The sequence below is a fragment of the Cajanus cajan genome, chromosome 2 (genome assembly GCF_000230855.2).
Source record: "Cajanus cajan strain Asha chromosome 2, NIPB_CcT2T_4, whole genome shotgun sequence".
Lineage (NCBI taxonomy): Eukaryota > Viridiplantae > Streptophyta > Magnoliopsida > Fabales > Fabaceae > Cajanus > Cajanus cajan.
The window spans coordinates 78,601,138-78,618,439 of NC_138518.1; the positions used below are offsets into that span (position 1 = coordinate 78,601,138).

At 33.9% G+C, this 17,302-nt stretch overlaps 1 protein-coding gene across 5 annotated transcripts; it reads right to left on the minus strand.

The window, feature by feature from the left end:
* Nucleotides 1-1,377: 1,377 nt before the first annotated feature.
* On the minus strand, nucleotides 1,378-17,029 carry LOC109799468 (phosphatidylinositol 4-kinase beta 1). Of its 5 annotated transcripts, none has more exons than XM_020360040.3 (16): nucleotides 14,958-17,027; nucleotides 12,669-12,857; nucleotides 12,487-12,535; nucleotides 11,585-11,717; nucleotides 10,996-11,485; nucleotides 9,386-9,466; nucleotides 9,184-9,303; nucleotides 8,230-8,299; nucleotides 6,993-7,090; nucleotides 6,806-6,910; nucleotides 3,471-3,524; nucleotides 3,204-3,347; nucleotides 3,073-3,126; nucleotides 2,889-2,963; nucleotides 2,233-2,316; nucleotides 1,378-2,150 (listed from the first exon to the last, which is right to left on the minus strand). In XM_020360040.3, exons 1-16 carry the CDS (start codon nucleotides 16,446-16,448, stop codon nucleotides 2,049-2,051), a joined length of 3,339 nt encoding a protein of 1,112 aa, XP_020215629.1. In that variant the 5' UTR covers nucleotides 16,449-17,027; the 3' UTR covers nucleotides 1,378-2,048. The 5 variants fall into 5 exon arrangements, 2 of the variants coding, with proteins under 2 accessions (XP_020215629.1, XP_082925328.1); XR_002239871.3 differs by having other exon boundaries at nucleotides 2,096-2,150; nucleotides 3,096-3,126; nucleotides 14,958-17,028; XR_002239872.3 differs by lacking the exon at nucleotides 2,889-2,963 and having other exon boundaries at nucleotides 3,096-3,126; nucleotides 14,958-17,028.
* Between the last annotated feature and the right edge of the window lie 273 nt (nucleotides 17,030-17,302).

Genomic DNA, 17,302 nt, shown 5'->3' on the forward strand with positions numbered 1-17,302 from the left:
CTATGACCTTTTTCTATTCTTTATTAAACAGTTTAATCTCTTACCTCATTAATTGACATACACATGGTGAAATTTAGAAAGAAGTTATATCTTTTAAAAAAATTCTCACGAATAAAGTATATCACATTCTAACTTTATATCAAGTTCAAAGCTTAAATAGAAGAAAACATAAAATCATAAAGTATATAACATTCTAAAAGCCGTAATATTTAAGTTGAAATCTAAAACTATAATTTAAACCAACAAATTATTAACACATTATAAATTAATAATTAACGTAATTAATTTAATACAAGAATAATAATTTATTTATTTATTATTATTATAACATTTTTAACCTAGTGCATTCATGTGATGATTTTTTTTTGTTTTAAAATCTCACAGTATTCTATAAAATCTTTGGCTAAGAAATTTAAAATTAAATAAAAAAATGCTACCATGATGTCCAATATAATCTTATTGTAATTCTTAATAATAAAAAAATTATAATTATTAATTGCTTAGCCAATAGTGCTTACTAGTAAGAATGAAAATACGATACCCAACTTAATAAGATTCTATGAACGAATCTACAACAAACGACTATATTAGACTTTTTTTTATACATAGAAAATAGGTCAAATTAACTTTTTTTTTTATTAAAGCCTAATTAGTTAAAAGGTTAAACTCTAAACAATTTTAAAAGCCTGTTAAGCATAACAAGTCTACTTATTTAAATAAATATTTACTATTATTATATAAAAATTGTTATAATGTATTAAAATCGCAATTTATTTATATTTTTAGATATTAAGCATATTCTTATATAAAAAAGTGAAATACATTTATTTGTCTTTTTAAATATTAAGCATGTTCTAGTATAAAAAACGAAACTAGTGAATTTATTGAATAATACGTTTATGTCTTATTTAAAGATATTATAAAATATGTTTATAAATAAATTGCTATCATGAATGTCATATTACTATCCTAAACCCTAATTTTTAAAAATATGTTAATAATATGGTATAAGTAAATTTGACTCAATTTTTATAAAACCTAACATAATTATTTTCACTTCTATTTTAGTGTTAAATCATAGCAAAAATAAGCCTCGAGCTATCTTGTGGGTTAAAATAAACTTTTATGTAGATCAAGTGAGATCTTTAAAAAAAAGTCTATATAAATAAACAGTTCAAAATCAGACCATATATTATCAATTAAGGTCAAATCCAGGCTTAACAAAGTTTAATCTAGCTTAGCTTATTTCCCCTCCAACCCGTTTGCAAGACTCTTTGTTTTTTTCCTCCATCAATTCCACACTTGACTTGGTTGCATGCAGAGATAAATTTACAATTCCATCGGAAAAGTAAAATTTAAAAACTGATCCAGATACAATGCCACCAAAGCTGAAACATTTTATACGATTGATATGAAGGTGAGACAAATTTCACCGTGAAATCAACCAGAACATAAAACAATCAAACATCGTTAAAGAATCTGGATCACAATGTTCCAGGGTCAGGTATTGAATAATCAACTGAGAAGACTGACGCCTTTTAACAGCTGAGATCAGGAAAAATACAGGAGACCTGTCCATCATTTCCTCCATACAAATTGTACAAGGTCCGTATCTTCCGAACACACTTCCAAGACAATCAGTCAGTTCAGTTTACCCAGTCACCATTTCAACACCCATTTTAAATATGGTCTGTCCCGCTCAAACCACTGTACACTCTGCACTATCTCTGCATTTAGGAGGCTAATGCAACTTCTCCAAGCAGCAGAGCTTCATTCGTATGATACGAGGGAAATGAAAAAATAAAAAAGACCCAGTTCCAGTAACTATACCCTGGTACACTGTACAAGTTTTTTGGCCGGCTAGTATCTTCCTGGGAGAAAAGTGGCAGAACACCGCCACCTATTAACTCTTCCATCTGTTTAAAACTTTGAGGCCACTCCACAGTGAACCAACCTCCACTTAGTGACTTGTAAATGTAATATTAGTTGATTGATGAGCATTCACTATACACGGGTTGGCCAAAATGGAAAAGTAAGTGAGATGACACTCATAATATTCCATTCAAAACCTTCTGATAATAATCATACTGCCGTGTCCTCCAAGCATCCAGGCTACTGCTGATAAGTGAAAGCACCAAAGAGACACATTGCTGCCAAAAAAATAAATTACAACACTGAAATCACAACAAAAACATTTTACAGTTAAATAGGTAATATTATTAATATTGAAACCTCTTCAGTTAAACTGAGATGGAATCGCTTTCGTAGGTTCTGTATTGTCCGAGCACCGCCTTTAAAGCATGGGAAACCTGAATCCTGATACCAACACCCCCCACCCCCAACCACAATAAAAAAAGAAGAGAAAGATTCAGGGGAAATCTGACATGAATGAATGGGAAAGTATTTCCTGAACCACAAGCTACAGTGCAGGAAGGAATGCAGCATTCAATGTAAAAATAATGTTAGATACCTGTTAGTTGTCAATCTGTTCGTAATTAAAGTTAGTTTGTTAGTTAATTTCTTGTATCTGTTTGTCCTTTGGGCTGAGTTAAAAAGAATCAAGGCAGATTGGCTAAATAAGAGAGGTGGAAAGAGAGCAGTATCATGTCATTTGTGAGAGAATTGGAGCCTTTGGACATTGGGAATGCAGACCTTTGAAGTTCTGCAAATTAGGCACTGTATTCGAGGGAGAAATCCCTTATTCTTCGATCATATAATGAGATATTTTCAGTCAGTACAGTTTGCAAGGTTGTTTGAGAAACCATAATCTAAGCTACCTATTGTCCTGTTTTGGGAAACTGGAAGTACAAATCACAACCAGACAGAGAACACAACAAGACTACATATTATATGACCATGGAACCACAGGGAGCTAACATTCATATTACCTGCAACATCTCAACAAGAAGAATGATGCGCTCAGCATGCTTGCGGCAAGTAAGGAAGCCTTGAATGCATAAAACCTGAACCGCAGAGAACAAAGCAATATATCCTATTAATTTGAGATAACAATAGCATATATCATCATCTGCAATCTCTAAAGTAAAGATCAGAAAGAGTTATCATCAGCACCTTAAAATAATCAAAGAACTCACTTGGAACACCCTCAGCATCGGAATCCATAACCTAGCACAAATTGTTGTGATCAAATGGACATCTGAATATGGGGAGTATAATAAAAAGCAAATAATCTCTGTTTTTACCTCAAGAAGCTCACGTGTTAATTTGAAAGGTGCACTTTCAAAGTTAACACCACCAGGTGAATTGGAAAGCATGAAACCAAAATCAATATGTATGATATGACCTTCTTCATCCAATAGGAGGTTCCCATTATGCCTATCCTTCACCTGGATGACAATGAAAAATAGAAATGGGAAGAACAAAAGGCATTCAAAAACAATAAACAGCAAAAACATTTATCATTGAAATTGTCAATCAAGTGAAGCACCAGTTAATAAGAGGTTTCACACCTGCAGAAAGTAGCACACCAGGGAATATCCTGCCATACTTTCAACAAAGTTTCTCTGAAACAAAGTAAAATTATCAAAGTAAAACAGAATAACAGAAATGAAATTGTCTCCATTTTAAACAAAACCTAGGTGCTCTTCATCACACAAGTTAAAATTAACAAAATTATTAAACAAACATCTTCAAAAGGTAAAAATACCTATAAATTTAAACTGTGAAACAAATGGCACTAAAAAGTTATGCCAGATTAAAGGAAAAGGACAGAGGGAAAGTGAGGAGCAAACAAAGTACATTGATAAAAACAAATCAACTCTAGTGCATCCCAGAAAGGGATGCTGAGAAGCAGAACCTAAAAGAAAACCATTGCTCAACAATTTAAATGTATCAGCAGCATGATACAAGAACAATAAATCATAATGCAGAAAATGGCACAGAAATATGCCAAAGTATCGAAACTCAATTTAAACACACCAAAATGTTTGTATATGTTAATTTTTTGCAGTATTTAAACACCATATATTATCTAATATTTTTTGTTGAATTTGTAAGAAGTATATATTTTAATATTTTATCCAATATACATTGCCATATGTTCATCTTAATGCTAGATAACTCTGTTCCTTCGGTCACAACCATCACATACAGAAAACCAACAGGATTTCACAACCTTTTGGGCTCACAAAGGCAAATCCCTGTCCTAGTTTCAGTTTCATTCCAGTAGCCAGCCCTTGTTTCGGCAAGTTCCAACCAGGCTACAACTATTTGGCACTCTCTGCCTTGTGTCTTGGCAAGTCCAATCAGCCCACAGCCACACACCTGTTTCGTGCAGCTTTTTGCCCTGTGGCAGTTTCTGTGCTTCTGGATTCTCAGCCTCAGTTCCATCGTTCTCTGGTGAAACCTGCCCTTGTTTTGTTATGCCTTTTATTGATAATGACTTATTGTTGTCATGCTTTATATAAATGATGATTGCGTCCTTAAGTAGTGAATTTTAAGTTTTCATGACAAAATGCCTCAAATTCTGAATAATTTTCGAGTTAAGCATGTACTATGAGCATCAGCCATTTCTACATTATGTATCTGCTATTTTTGGTGTTGCAGTCACTCCATAATCCTCAATACAACTGTAGCATTTTGGTGTCAGTTCCATGCTGCTACGTAGGATTGACTAATACACTAGAGAAATGGATAAGTGAACATTGCCATAAAATCTTGGCCTTGTTCTTGGACATAGTTGAAGCAAATCAGGAGATGATAAAATATGGTAACCAATCCCAAGAGATAATGGGAAATGAGGAAACTAATCCTAAAGCACAATCTGCGATACTCAAAGGTATAATAAGATATTTTCATATATTCTAACAGCCCATGTGTTAAATCCCTCGGGTAGCACACGAGGGAGGACAGGAGGGGGTGTTTTGTGTCATTTTAACAAGAATATTTACTATAAGCAACATTGTTGAAGCATTAAGTAATTAAGTTACATGTTCCATATAATATTTTTAAGTTAAAAGTTCAATTCTGAGGTGTATAACATTAATCATATCCACCAAATTTCACCCAGTTATTTAATCTATATGCATCTTGGGAGTTGGGAATGATGATGGCCTAATTCAGGCATTTGACAGGTGAATGGTGATTCGAGAAGTCCACTGCCCTTTTGTCCAACTGAAGCACAAAAAGATCCAGAATACCACAAACATCTGTTCTAAACAAATAATTAGCTTAAGGTCTTTCAAGGAAAAACGTCTGATTCCTTTTCCTTCAGTCCTAATAAATGTCAAGGAGATCTTGAATGTAGAGGAACTTCTTAAACAATAAACTTATTGATGATGCATTTTCTTTACATGGTTTTTGACAACTCTTCTCATTTTGTTTAGATAAAGATTTGTTGCAAGGAAAGAAAGGATACCCAAATATTGAAATAAAGGAGGTGGCCAATGAATCCTTCTAAAGATAAACTAATAGAAAAACTAATAAATGCTAACAACACATTCCCTAACACAATCTTTCCGACACACTTATATCGAGTGGTGGAATTCATGTGGATCTGATTCCCCATTTGGTGGGTCCCATTCCTAGATTAGCAAGACCACTTGAATTTCGACCAGTAGGAGAAAGTATTTTGCATGTTGTTTGTCAAGATAGCAAGAAAAATCATGAACTCGCACAATTTCACGATCTTGCTCCCTGCTTCCAAGCCGGATCGTGTGTAATATCGTTAACTGGTGGGATCAGAGTAAGATCGTAGTAGGACCGGTGTAAAATCGTGAAAATGGCATTTTCTCCGATCTTGTGAGCAGGGATTTTCTGGCTCCAGTTGCACAACCTGGTTTTCCCAGATTTGTTTTAACCCATTTTTTTATGCTCTAAACTGATACTTTCTGCTTCTCCCCCATTTTCAGATGAACACTGCCCAGCTTCTCTTTCCCTCCTTGATTTTTTCATCCTCTCATCTCTCGGTCTCAACTCAATCCTCTCTGCTGTGATTGTTTGGGTTTGTTTGTTGTAGTGCAGCTGTCCCTGTGGTCTGCATTCAGTCTTTCTCAGTCCAGACTCTGATTCTCGACCCTCTCTCTGCATGACTGGGTGCCCTGTTTTGCACTCTATCCATCCATGCCCTCTCTTGATCTTCTTCTTTTTCTTTTTATTTTCCCTAAAACTCATGAGTTGGGTTCTTTTGGGGTTTGGGCTTTGGCCTTCGAGATATCTTTCCTGTTGTATCTTGTATGATATTCTTTTGGTTTTTATGTTATATTAGCTTCTGTTGTTTTTGCATAAATATTATATAGAATACATTGAAATATTAATAATACTTGTACAAATATTTATAAAATAATACAATAACTATAAAATAAATACTTAAAACTTTTAACTGAATTTTAGTGATATTATTCAATGTAGTACCTAATGATAATATCATTTATCACACCTTCACACTTTTGAGTCAAAATATGTTTTTATATTTTTGGTAGGATCTTTTGATCCTTGTTACGATCCTATGTTTTACAATGTTGCAACCCTCCCCTAGATCCTAAGTAGGATCTTGATCTTGACAACATTGTTGTGGCTAGCACTCCTCCCAACATAAATCATTTATGTTCCTTTTCTTTATGTGAAAGTTAAAAAAAACAAAGTGGAATTATATTAGCTGTCTATATAACAAAATGTGAAATGTGAAATTAGAGTATTGCCAAATGAGAAAGGGGAAGGGACAAGGAAAGTAAAACATAGTGTATAGTAGTGAAACAAATGCCAATTAAGAAGTCCTTGCAAATTATAAGATTAACAAGTTCAGTCTACAATAACTCAGTGCAGCAGCAATGCATCTCTAAAATACCTGGGCCAGTTTAAAACTGGGAGAATTTTCTTGATACTTAGCATTGAAGAATTCACGTAAACTTGAGATGTTGGGATATCTACTTTTGATAGAGTGTATAGAAGCCTAGAGAGCAACAATATTTTTTAATAATAAAGAGAGAAACTTGGACATTTCAATACATTAAAATGTATGAGGACAGAATTACCGTATCTGGAATTGTTTCAATAAGAGCTGTATACGAAGAAGTACATAAAACTTCATACGGGCGCAGCCAGAGGGGTAGACCAGCTTCTTGGAAAATATCTAGCATAAAAAATCCAATGATTTTAAGCAACATGTAATGAAACACAGAGAAACAAAAGGCTGTATCCTGGTTTAAACTCACTTCAGAATTCAGAACAAAATAAAAAAAGAGTAAATTGCATTAATACCCCTAAGATTTCATGAAATTACACAAATATCCCCTGCTTTTTTTACACCTACAATGACCCCTTAATTGTTTAAAAAACATTACACTAACACCCCTTAGAGATTACATTAACCCACCCCCCTCCCTAATAATTTGAAAAAACATTACACTGTGACCTCCTATAAGAGAGGTTACTGTAAACGTTAAAAAAACAGGAATTTCAGTACAATTTTACGAAACCTCAAGAGGTACCGGTATAATTTACTAATAAAATATGATCTAATATGTTTCAACAGCAGCTCTTAGGAGAATTTAATCCAACTTGCTCATTAGACAATTTCATTCATGCTTTAGTACACGTTTCAACTTAAAACCACTGCATTAGAAACTGCAAACAAATAGATTTATCAATTCTCAAAGTGCACATCCACAACAAAACTTAAACTGAGATTATGAATAACATTGTATTATTATATAATGAGAGCCTTACATGACTTACAAAATAAAAGGAGAATGAAATTTCTAAGGAATAGTTGATAAAACATGTTCTAACATTTAAAGATTAAAAAGGCTTCATTTGGATCCAGGGAAGCATTTGAAAAGAAAAGAAAATACAATAGCTTGAACAAGAATTTTGTTGTTTAAACTCACCAAATCATATACAATAATAGATGTACTTTGGAGTTAAAAGAACTGGATTAGAAACGAACCAGTTTCAAGAAGTTGGGTCATTAAAGGCTTGATTTTGGTTCAGTTTAAAGTTAATTTGGTTCATACAGCTTTTTGCCCAACCCTAGCAACCCTAGTAAAGGCACATGAATAGTTTTATATCTAATAGATCTAAAACAAGTAGAAACTTCCTAATTCTTAACAAAACAAGTTTCCTGTCATTCAGATCCTAAACAAGACAAGTAGAAACTTCATCACATAAACAAGAGTCGTGGGAAACAAGATACAAAAGACAGAACACTTCAAAACAAGAATGACTAAATTCTGTACATGAAGAGGGGAAAGGATCTGAAAGACCGTCTACCATAGAAGTGAGAAATAAGTTGAACAGCCAGATGCTCCTGCCTGCAATCATCACCACTCTTTACAATAACCTACGTGAGAATGGGAAAAATGCACCATCATGCTTAAAAGATTAGTGATACAAAGTAAAGCACATGTTCTGAAACAGAAAACAAATGACTAATACGGTACACAAAAAGCCAAACATACTTATAAAAAGCATTAAAAAAAAAAAAAGACATGATAATGTACTTTTTACCCAAAGGTGAAAATATTGTTTGTTAAGTACTGTATATATTTCAAGCCTGAATCTATTATGAGAACTTTGCCATGTTATGTACAATAAGGATCTACCCACAAAATCTAACACCACACAAAGAATTAAGGAACTATTTATACAGACAATATTCAGGGCCAGCACATTTTCATAACAGTTTTCGGCCTTCAATCCTAAAATCGGTGATGCTTTTTTCCACAAAGCAAGTAAAAAATTTCAGATTGTTGTTTCACTGATATTTTTAACCACTTTTAAGGCACAAATTTCAAGTTTAACAGTAAAAAACATTTTGAAAATAATTTGACTGCAATATTTTTATGCCCACAATCCAAAGCACTGAACTTTTAGTAAGAAAAAGTATGATTTATAACAGTACAACATTCTTAAACCCTCCCCTCCCAGTCCCAACCAGAAATAACAACACACATTTATAAACATGATCTTGACTCCAAATCAATATTTTCAAATATAAATTTACAAAGTAATCAAATAGATTTAAATTGTAACAAATGGTAAGATTTGCTATTAGATAGTAAAATAAAGTGATCTAGAGATCCTTGGGTTGGATCCTTTTTCCTGTTATGCATAAAAATATTACCACTTTTATTAATATATCAAGTTCATATCTTCAAGAAGTTTCCAAAAATAAGTAAACAACTACATGTAAAGCAAATTCTTTAGCTTAAAACATGCACTTACAGATCTCAAGTCCCAACCAGGTAACTTCCCATATATGGAAGCCTTGCATATCCTATCCTTCTTTGCCTCCCAAAGTTCACCAGACAAGGCATCACTGGCTTTGGGAGTAATTCCATTAGCCTGTTGGGAGGAATAATGTCATGTTTGATAACTACACAACCCTGATGTTAAGTAAAAGCAAACTTCAATAGTTATGGCTTACCCTTGGTTGCGCATCGGATGAATCTTGACCAGCACCTTTCAAAGGGAGTCCAAGAGGTGCTTCCCCTTTTGCTGCCGCAGCCTACCAAAGTTCAAATGTTGACAATAAAAAATAAATATTCTTCCAATTAAGGAATTCTTTTGACACATAATTACAATAAGGGGAAAATTAAATGAAGTGGTTATTTAGCCCATTTATTTTTATTCATTTAGAACTAAATAACCACTCAAATGGTTATTTATTTCCTCATTGTAATCACAATGCTTGAAAATAAATTGTAAACGGGCTAGGAAATGCCAAACAAAGACAACAAAAAGAAAGGTGTATTAAAATATAGTCCCTATTCAAAACCAACATTTGTTTAAATTACATGCCATAGTGTTAAAGGCGGAATATTTCACTAAAACAGATTGTTGCAAATAACTAACATTACTAGCTAATGTCACCATCTGTCCTGCATATTGTATAATTTAATATTTCAAGTTCTTGATTATGCTATTTCATTACATCATACATGACCGTAAAAGTAATAAGATCATCATAAGAGCAATTATATTCTGAATTGTTATTATGTCCATTACTTGTATAGCATTACAAAACATGCACGGAATACCTAACAAGTTAACTAGTAAATTTAAATGCACAATACTTGGAGCATCTAATAGACCAACTAGCAGACATGAATCCATATGCGCTGAAAAACAGTGAACCTTATGCTGCTCCAACAACATGATAGAGTAACAATTTAAGAACCAGGGAGTTCTTCATAATTCACAGAAACTACACATATAAAACTTATCAGCTGAGTTAATACTTTTGCCTACAGACACCATTACACCAATATAAAGATATTACAAAAGTTTCAATCTAAAGGATATACACAACTGGAAGTTGATAGTTGACTAATTTAAATGTCAACTAAGACAGTTTCAATCAACCACAAGAAAGAAGAATAGTAGCCATCAGAGTTAATGCGTGAGTCCATTTTAAAAAAGGGAAATGAAGAGGAAATATGAAATAGGATTTCATAGACATCATAACACATTTATATTTAAAGATTCCTGATATTATAAGCAATGGGGAATTTGAACTCCAACTTGTCATTAAACAATACATAATTACAAAAAACAAAGGACAACATTGTCAACAGAGACAGGACTAATGACAAATTTGAAATGAAGGGAGTAGAAAAATACACAGTCTGCTGGCATGCTTGTTAAGGGAAAATGGAAAAACTATAAGAGAGTGATAAAAGTCACAGTGATCACTGGACATATACTGTTAGAGAGGAGAAAAAGAAAATGAATTTGGGCACTTCAAAGCACACAGTCCACTTTGACAACCATTGATTAAAAAAATCCTAATTGACCCATTGATTGATGAAAAATTGAAATAAACATTAATTTCTTTCATCATAGGTTGCATAATGCCAGGAGGAACCAGACCAACAGACAGATATATGACAAGTAGTTTGTTAAGGAGACATGGCTGATTTTCTTTACCAACAAATCACTCTACCAAATTGACTCAAAAACGGATCAATAGAAGCTTAGACAAAAATAATGTCAATAGCAACATTAATAACAGTGAAAAAGCACACAAAAGCTCACCTTTACTTCCTCTATTGCCACCGTACTTGGAACACGGCGATGTTCCTTCCTCCGAGGTGGTGCTTGATCCTCAATATCTTCCAATCTAACCCCGGGATCAGCTGTCAAAACTACTCGAACCCATTCCAAATCACTGCCACATCCTGCTGCTGCTGGTTCATACATACCCTCTCTATGAATTGAAGCAGAACGCTGACTGCCACTATGTAGATCAGCCACTTCAATCTTCTCTGGCTGACCATTTAACTGTGTTTCCAAGGAAAGATTCACACGAACAAATTTGATTTTTGCCTCAGATACATGAGTCATTGCCTGGTCAATTGCGTGAGCAGTCGAACTGGACATCCTATCATTGCTATTGCGGTACACCTCTTGTGCTGTCTGTAATGGATAAGCCCAAGGGGGTGGTTTTTGCAAGAGAGCATCTCCATTTGCCAAAGGGATTCCCCCTTGAGAAAGTTTCTGAGAACTGGATGCCTCCTTGGAATTACTATCACAAACAATTTGCAGGGAAGGGAAAATATAAATAATATGCTTTTCACTTTACTATTAATCTTCACAATGTCGAGGAGTATTATCCAAATAATACCTTGGCATTTCACATCTCAAAACTTCTACACAGATCAGGTAAGGTGCCTTCTCCCTAGAATTCAAGAGAACAGCTTCATCTTCAGGTATATTAAGCACACGATACATGCCCTTCCCCAATGGAAAACAAACTCCTAGAAATATATACAAGATTCATATAGCAGGGAGTTAAGTGAAATATACTTAGCATAAGCAACGGAAAATGCAGCAACTTAATTGGCATTCAGCACACGTGAAAAGGACATATCATTATAGTAATTGTATACACATAATAGAAATACTTTTCCAAGGATTCTCTTAGAAATAGACTGTCAGCAAAACCAAAAACTAGGCAGTTTGATCCCTGTTTCCTAGAACATTTTTTTGTTATAAGAAAAAAATGTTTGAATGGGTATTTAATATTTTATTGTTTTAAAATTTGTTTTCCATGACTTGTTTATAAAACATATTGGAGAGCCCCACATTTCAGCTATTTTTGTTCTCTTTATCTTGTTGTCTACTGAAAAACACAAAGAACAACTTATCTTGTCATTATACTGATAAATAAAAAAAATAGGCTGGGCCCATCTCCCTTCAACTAACTTTCTTCAATGCACAACTTACTAAATTTCTCAAACTCAAGAGTTTATGTAAACTCATGGAGGCTCCGTAAAGCCAGTTATTTGGTTAAATATTGAAAGGAACAAGAAAAAGCATGTGTAAAACCTCTAGATCTGAACCAATAAAGCATTAAAGCAACATTACTGCCACTGAAAAAAATCAGGAATCAAAAATCCAAAAGAAAATCAGACCACACTCTTTGGAGATAAAATTTAACCACCTCGGTAGAAACATACAAAAATATACAGGAATCTGTTGCCTTAAATGAACAGCACTTAAATAATATAAATAATGGGTAAGTACCTCCAGTGTTCTGAACCTCTGCTACGTGTAGATTGATTTCTACTAGTGCCTAGAAATATAAGAATAACAAAGAATGAGTCAGAAAAGGAAACTTAAAAAACAAATACAAAACAAACATACTTCTGTCTTTAACTATGTTTACTAGATGGAGAAAGCATTGAAGAAAAATTTAAGGAAATAACCTCACGAAGAGCACTTTTGCGATCTTCAATAGGAAATACATCCACTAACCCATATGACGTATCACATAATGACTGCACAAACTCCAATGAGTCATGGTAAGCCCCTTTCCGGAACTGAGATGGACTAATTGGTAGTGGTGGCTTTGTGCTTAATTTTTCACTTTGCTGCTTTGGGGATCCAGGATGCTTCTGCCAAAATAATATGATAACCACCAATGAGGCATAACAATGTGATGACATACTACCCTTTATCTTATATTAAAAACTAACAAAACTTAAAGGAAAAAATGAAAATAAATTCCACAATGCATAAATATTATTAGTAATTTAGTACTCCTAAGAGCTACAACTACAATCAGAGACATTACAAACATCAAACATTTATGATGTCATGCAATCATGCATGCAATATATCATGTTTATAAAATATATGATGTTTCTTATTCCTATATATAAGAAACAAATGATAGTCTTATTTTGGACTTAATTATAAGAAACATGTGTCTACTTTTAAATGTATTAAATGGTAATCGTCTTTTATACCCTTCATTTATTATGAGTTTATTAATGAGTCTTCTACTCATTTTCCATGAAAGTGAATGCATTTATTAGACAACTAATAGTATAACTCATGCTCATTGGTTGAAAAAATTATTCCTTGACTTTTGATTAGTGTCATTAAATACAACTACCACCTATACTATTTAATTCTATGAGTATTTTTGAAATAAAATTTCAAATTGTGACATTATTAATTATAACTAACTAATTTAACTACTTTTATTGGTCTTGATGAATTAGGTATTTGTTTCTTATATATAAGAACGGAAGTAATACCATTGTTTATTTAAATTGATTTCTCAGAAAAAATGTTTTTGTCTTATATCTCAAAGACCAACTCTAATAAAAGCTCACCAATGGCTTTACTACGTCTCTATCATGCCGCCTCAAGCAAAAGTCCTTGATAGAAAGGCCTATTTTTAAAATGTGCTGAAAATCAGTATTTATTTTGAAGAACAAGGGTAGCAAGGATTGAATTTTTTAACCAACTGATCATAAAGGATCCAATACCTTGTTAAGGGCTAAGTTTCCTTAAAGCATAAGTTGTTAGGCAATGGCTCATGAATGGCTTTATTAAATCTCTAACAAATCATTTATCATTTCATAAAAATATATTAGTTGAATATAGTATGAATAAGTATGAGGCCTTTCTAACACTAGAAAATTTATATCAATTCAATAAATAAAGGAGGGAAAAACTGTCAAGCTGGGAGCTTTTATTTGATTAGAATTGAAGCCTGGGATGACTGGAAAGTTATATAGTAAACAACAGGAAAACAGTTGGTTTTGATGCTAGCTATGAATAGAAAGAAACATGTTGTTAGGACTGCAGAAGTGGACTTGGGTCCGAGTGGGCAATTATGGGATCAATTGTCCAAGCCCAAGCTGTGGAGAGTCTATGTGAGGAGAAATAGGAGAGGGCTGAAACAAAATGATGAGGTGGCAAGGGATGCAACTGAATTGCCAATCCTGTAAGGGGTATTGGGTATATAGGAAATGAGTAGACAGAGAGAGAGCATCCTTGTTGGATGTGAATCAGTTATTTTGTTATGGACAGAGAGCACTAGCTCTCTGAAGAAGCATTGCTCTGTGGTATTAGGAACTTTGCCCGCTGAATTTTCCTTTCATCGATAATAATACAATTCTCTCTCAGTTTAATATTTTAATTGACTGTTTATATATTGGGTTCCTAACACATGCACTTCGGTTATTTAGCACTAAATTGATTATTTCCCATAATAATACCCTGTTGTAATGACACCAGATTAAATGCTAATGCAAGGTCATTTTTCACTGCATGTCTAAGTATTCAAAAGCATTCCAATGTTCAATATAGAATTTGAAGAAGCGATAGACTTAAACATTAAGAACCAAAATATAAAAACTTTATGGCTGTCAACAGAAAAGTGGTAATTTCCACAGGGGAGTCAACTGAAAAACAAATGATGGAAACTATGCAATTTTGAAAATTTCAAAGCAGAGCCAGGGGTGACTGCAGGTAGCCAGGCCAATAAAACGGTGTTACAAAAATTTATGCAATGTCAGAGTCCAAATGGACATTGTATGATTGTAAAACAGACTTTCTATCAGAAAGAGTCATTAAGCAACTTTAATGATTAAATGTAAATAAATAGGAGTCTGTATATATGTTCCATTCACACTTTTTTGCTTTATATTCATAACTTCACCATAGAAATGAACCAAATCATAATTAAATATTAAACAGACCTCTTTCAGTCTTTTTGGACCCAAAAGTTCTGAATCTTCAATTGATCGGTCACGGTCTCTGAACAATTTACGGAAAAAATTCTCTGTACCTGGACTACTTTCAAATAAGCCACCACTATTGCTGTTTTCATTGGCCAGACTACTTTTAGCATCTTCAGGGTGCACACGAAATAGTCTTTTGAACAAGGAAAACTCAGAAGACTCTTCTTCCTCACCATTGGTAGTAGCCTCTTCAATTTTATCATTTGTATCTTTCTTGTCCTCAAATTTATCCTTGAATAATTTCCGAAAAAACCCTTCCTTTTCATCCTCTTCAGCAGGTTTGCCATTTTTCTCTTCAAAATTAGCAACATCTCTGTTTTCATTCCTATCACTCCCATCCTTCCTATCTTCAAATTTCTCCCGAAAAAACTTTCGGAAAAAACCCTCTTTATCTTCATCTTCTATTGTTTTAGTGTGTATTCTGTCCTCAGAATCATTTTTGCTATCACGAAACAATCTCTTAAATAACCCCTCTGAGCTTGAAGCTACATCTTCATCTTCACTTCTACTGTCTCTTAAGAGTCTCCGAAAGAAACCATCCTTTTCTGAGTCTTCATCGTCACCTCTACTGTCCCTTAAGAACCTTTTAAAGAAATTATCTTTTTCAGAGTCTTCATCGTCTTTCACAGATGACTTCCTAAACAGTAATGCATCACGAATTTTTTGGCCCAGTTCATCATCACCTTTGCTATCTCTCAAAAGCCTCTTGAAAAAACCATCCTTTTCAGAAGCCTCATCATCTTTGTCCACTGACTTCCGAAAAAGCAAAGCATCCCTAACCTTCTGACCTGGCATTAACTTCTTAAATATCCTGTTCTCATCAGGAGACACTGGGTTGCCATCCTCTTGCAAATTGTTTCCAGAGAAAGGTGAAAATGATAAAGACTTTTGAGAAGGCGGTGAGGATGTTAGTGACAACAATCGATTTTTCGATGATAGTAACCTATTTAAAACTTGGCTTTTGCCTCCAGGACTAGGAGGTTCAGTTTGAGGCCGTATTAGAGGTGGCCACTCACCCATCAACGTGGCAGCGAACTGACACTTCTCCTGAATACTCCTAATCCCTTCATTATCATCAGAGTCCTCAAGCTCCGCCATCAAGAACCAATGTACCTTCAAAGCAATCTTAAGTGACTTCGAGCACACATCTATCACATATTTATCCAAGGACGGACTAGGCTTATGTATCATCATGTAACATATCTGGAACAAATAACTCTCAACACCTTGCAAAGGAAGAGTATACATTCTATTACAGAGATAATCACGCACCCCAGCATGATCATGCTTGTACAGGTAGCTAACAGCAATCCACTCGCAGAAGAACGCCGAGTCAAAGAATCTGATGAGCCACCCATTTTCACCAGACTCACTGGTCAGGTTAGACCTTGACGCTATTTCTCGGGGTTCTTCTGCATAGCCAAGAGTCAACCCTAAAAACCTCACCATCCTCAATCTACCATCATCAAAGGGACACCCCAATTTCGATTGGATCAAACTCAGAACAACTGTACCGTGTTAATGCTACTGCCACTGGCTAGCCTTTTATATATAAACCCTATAAATCACTTAAACCTTAGTGAAAACCCTAATCCTCTCACAAATCGATATTACCCTCTTGCCAATTGTCCAATTCGAATAACTAGTGCAACACTCGAGCACCAAGACACTGAGCAGAAACCTTTGCAGCAGTCATGCAAATAAAATATCGGAGCAAAAATCTAACTATAATTTCTAGAGCACCGGAAACTGAAGCTACGGGTGAAACGATTGAGGAATTAGCCTGGAAATTGGAAGGCAAGCTTGAATTGAAGGAAATAAAGATAACGAAATTGCGATGGAATTTTGAACCTGATTCTTCTAATTGTACGGTAGCGTGGAATTGAATCGAGTATCGCAGTGGATCTACGTGGCTTCTTTAAACGACGGCGTTTTGCCGATGGTTGTTGCGGTGACAACGCTACTGCAGTGAAGGTCGTCGTTACTTTTTCAGAGTGAAAAGACGACAAAGGTGAGGTCCGTGTTCATTTTAAACATGAAAAGTATAAAAAAGAAAAAAACTCATTCGGCCCACATTTTTTAAATTTTATATTAAATCAAATTAGTACTTTTTCTTATTAATTATTTTTTTAAAATATACTAAAACAACTTTCTTAATTTCATTATTTAACATTTAATTTTTCTTGACTAACATTGAAATTGAGATTATAATTAAAATATTTGTTTTATTAAAATACTAATCACTATGTAAATTAATGTTAAAATTTTAAAAATCTTTATTTGATATTTTAATTATATTTTAT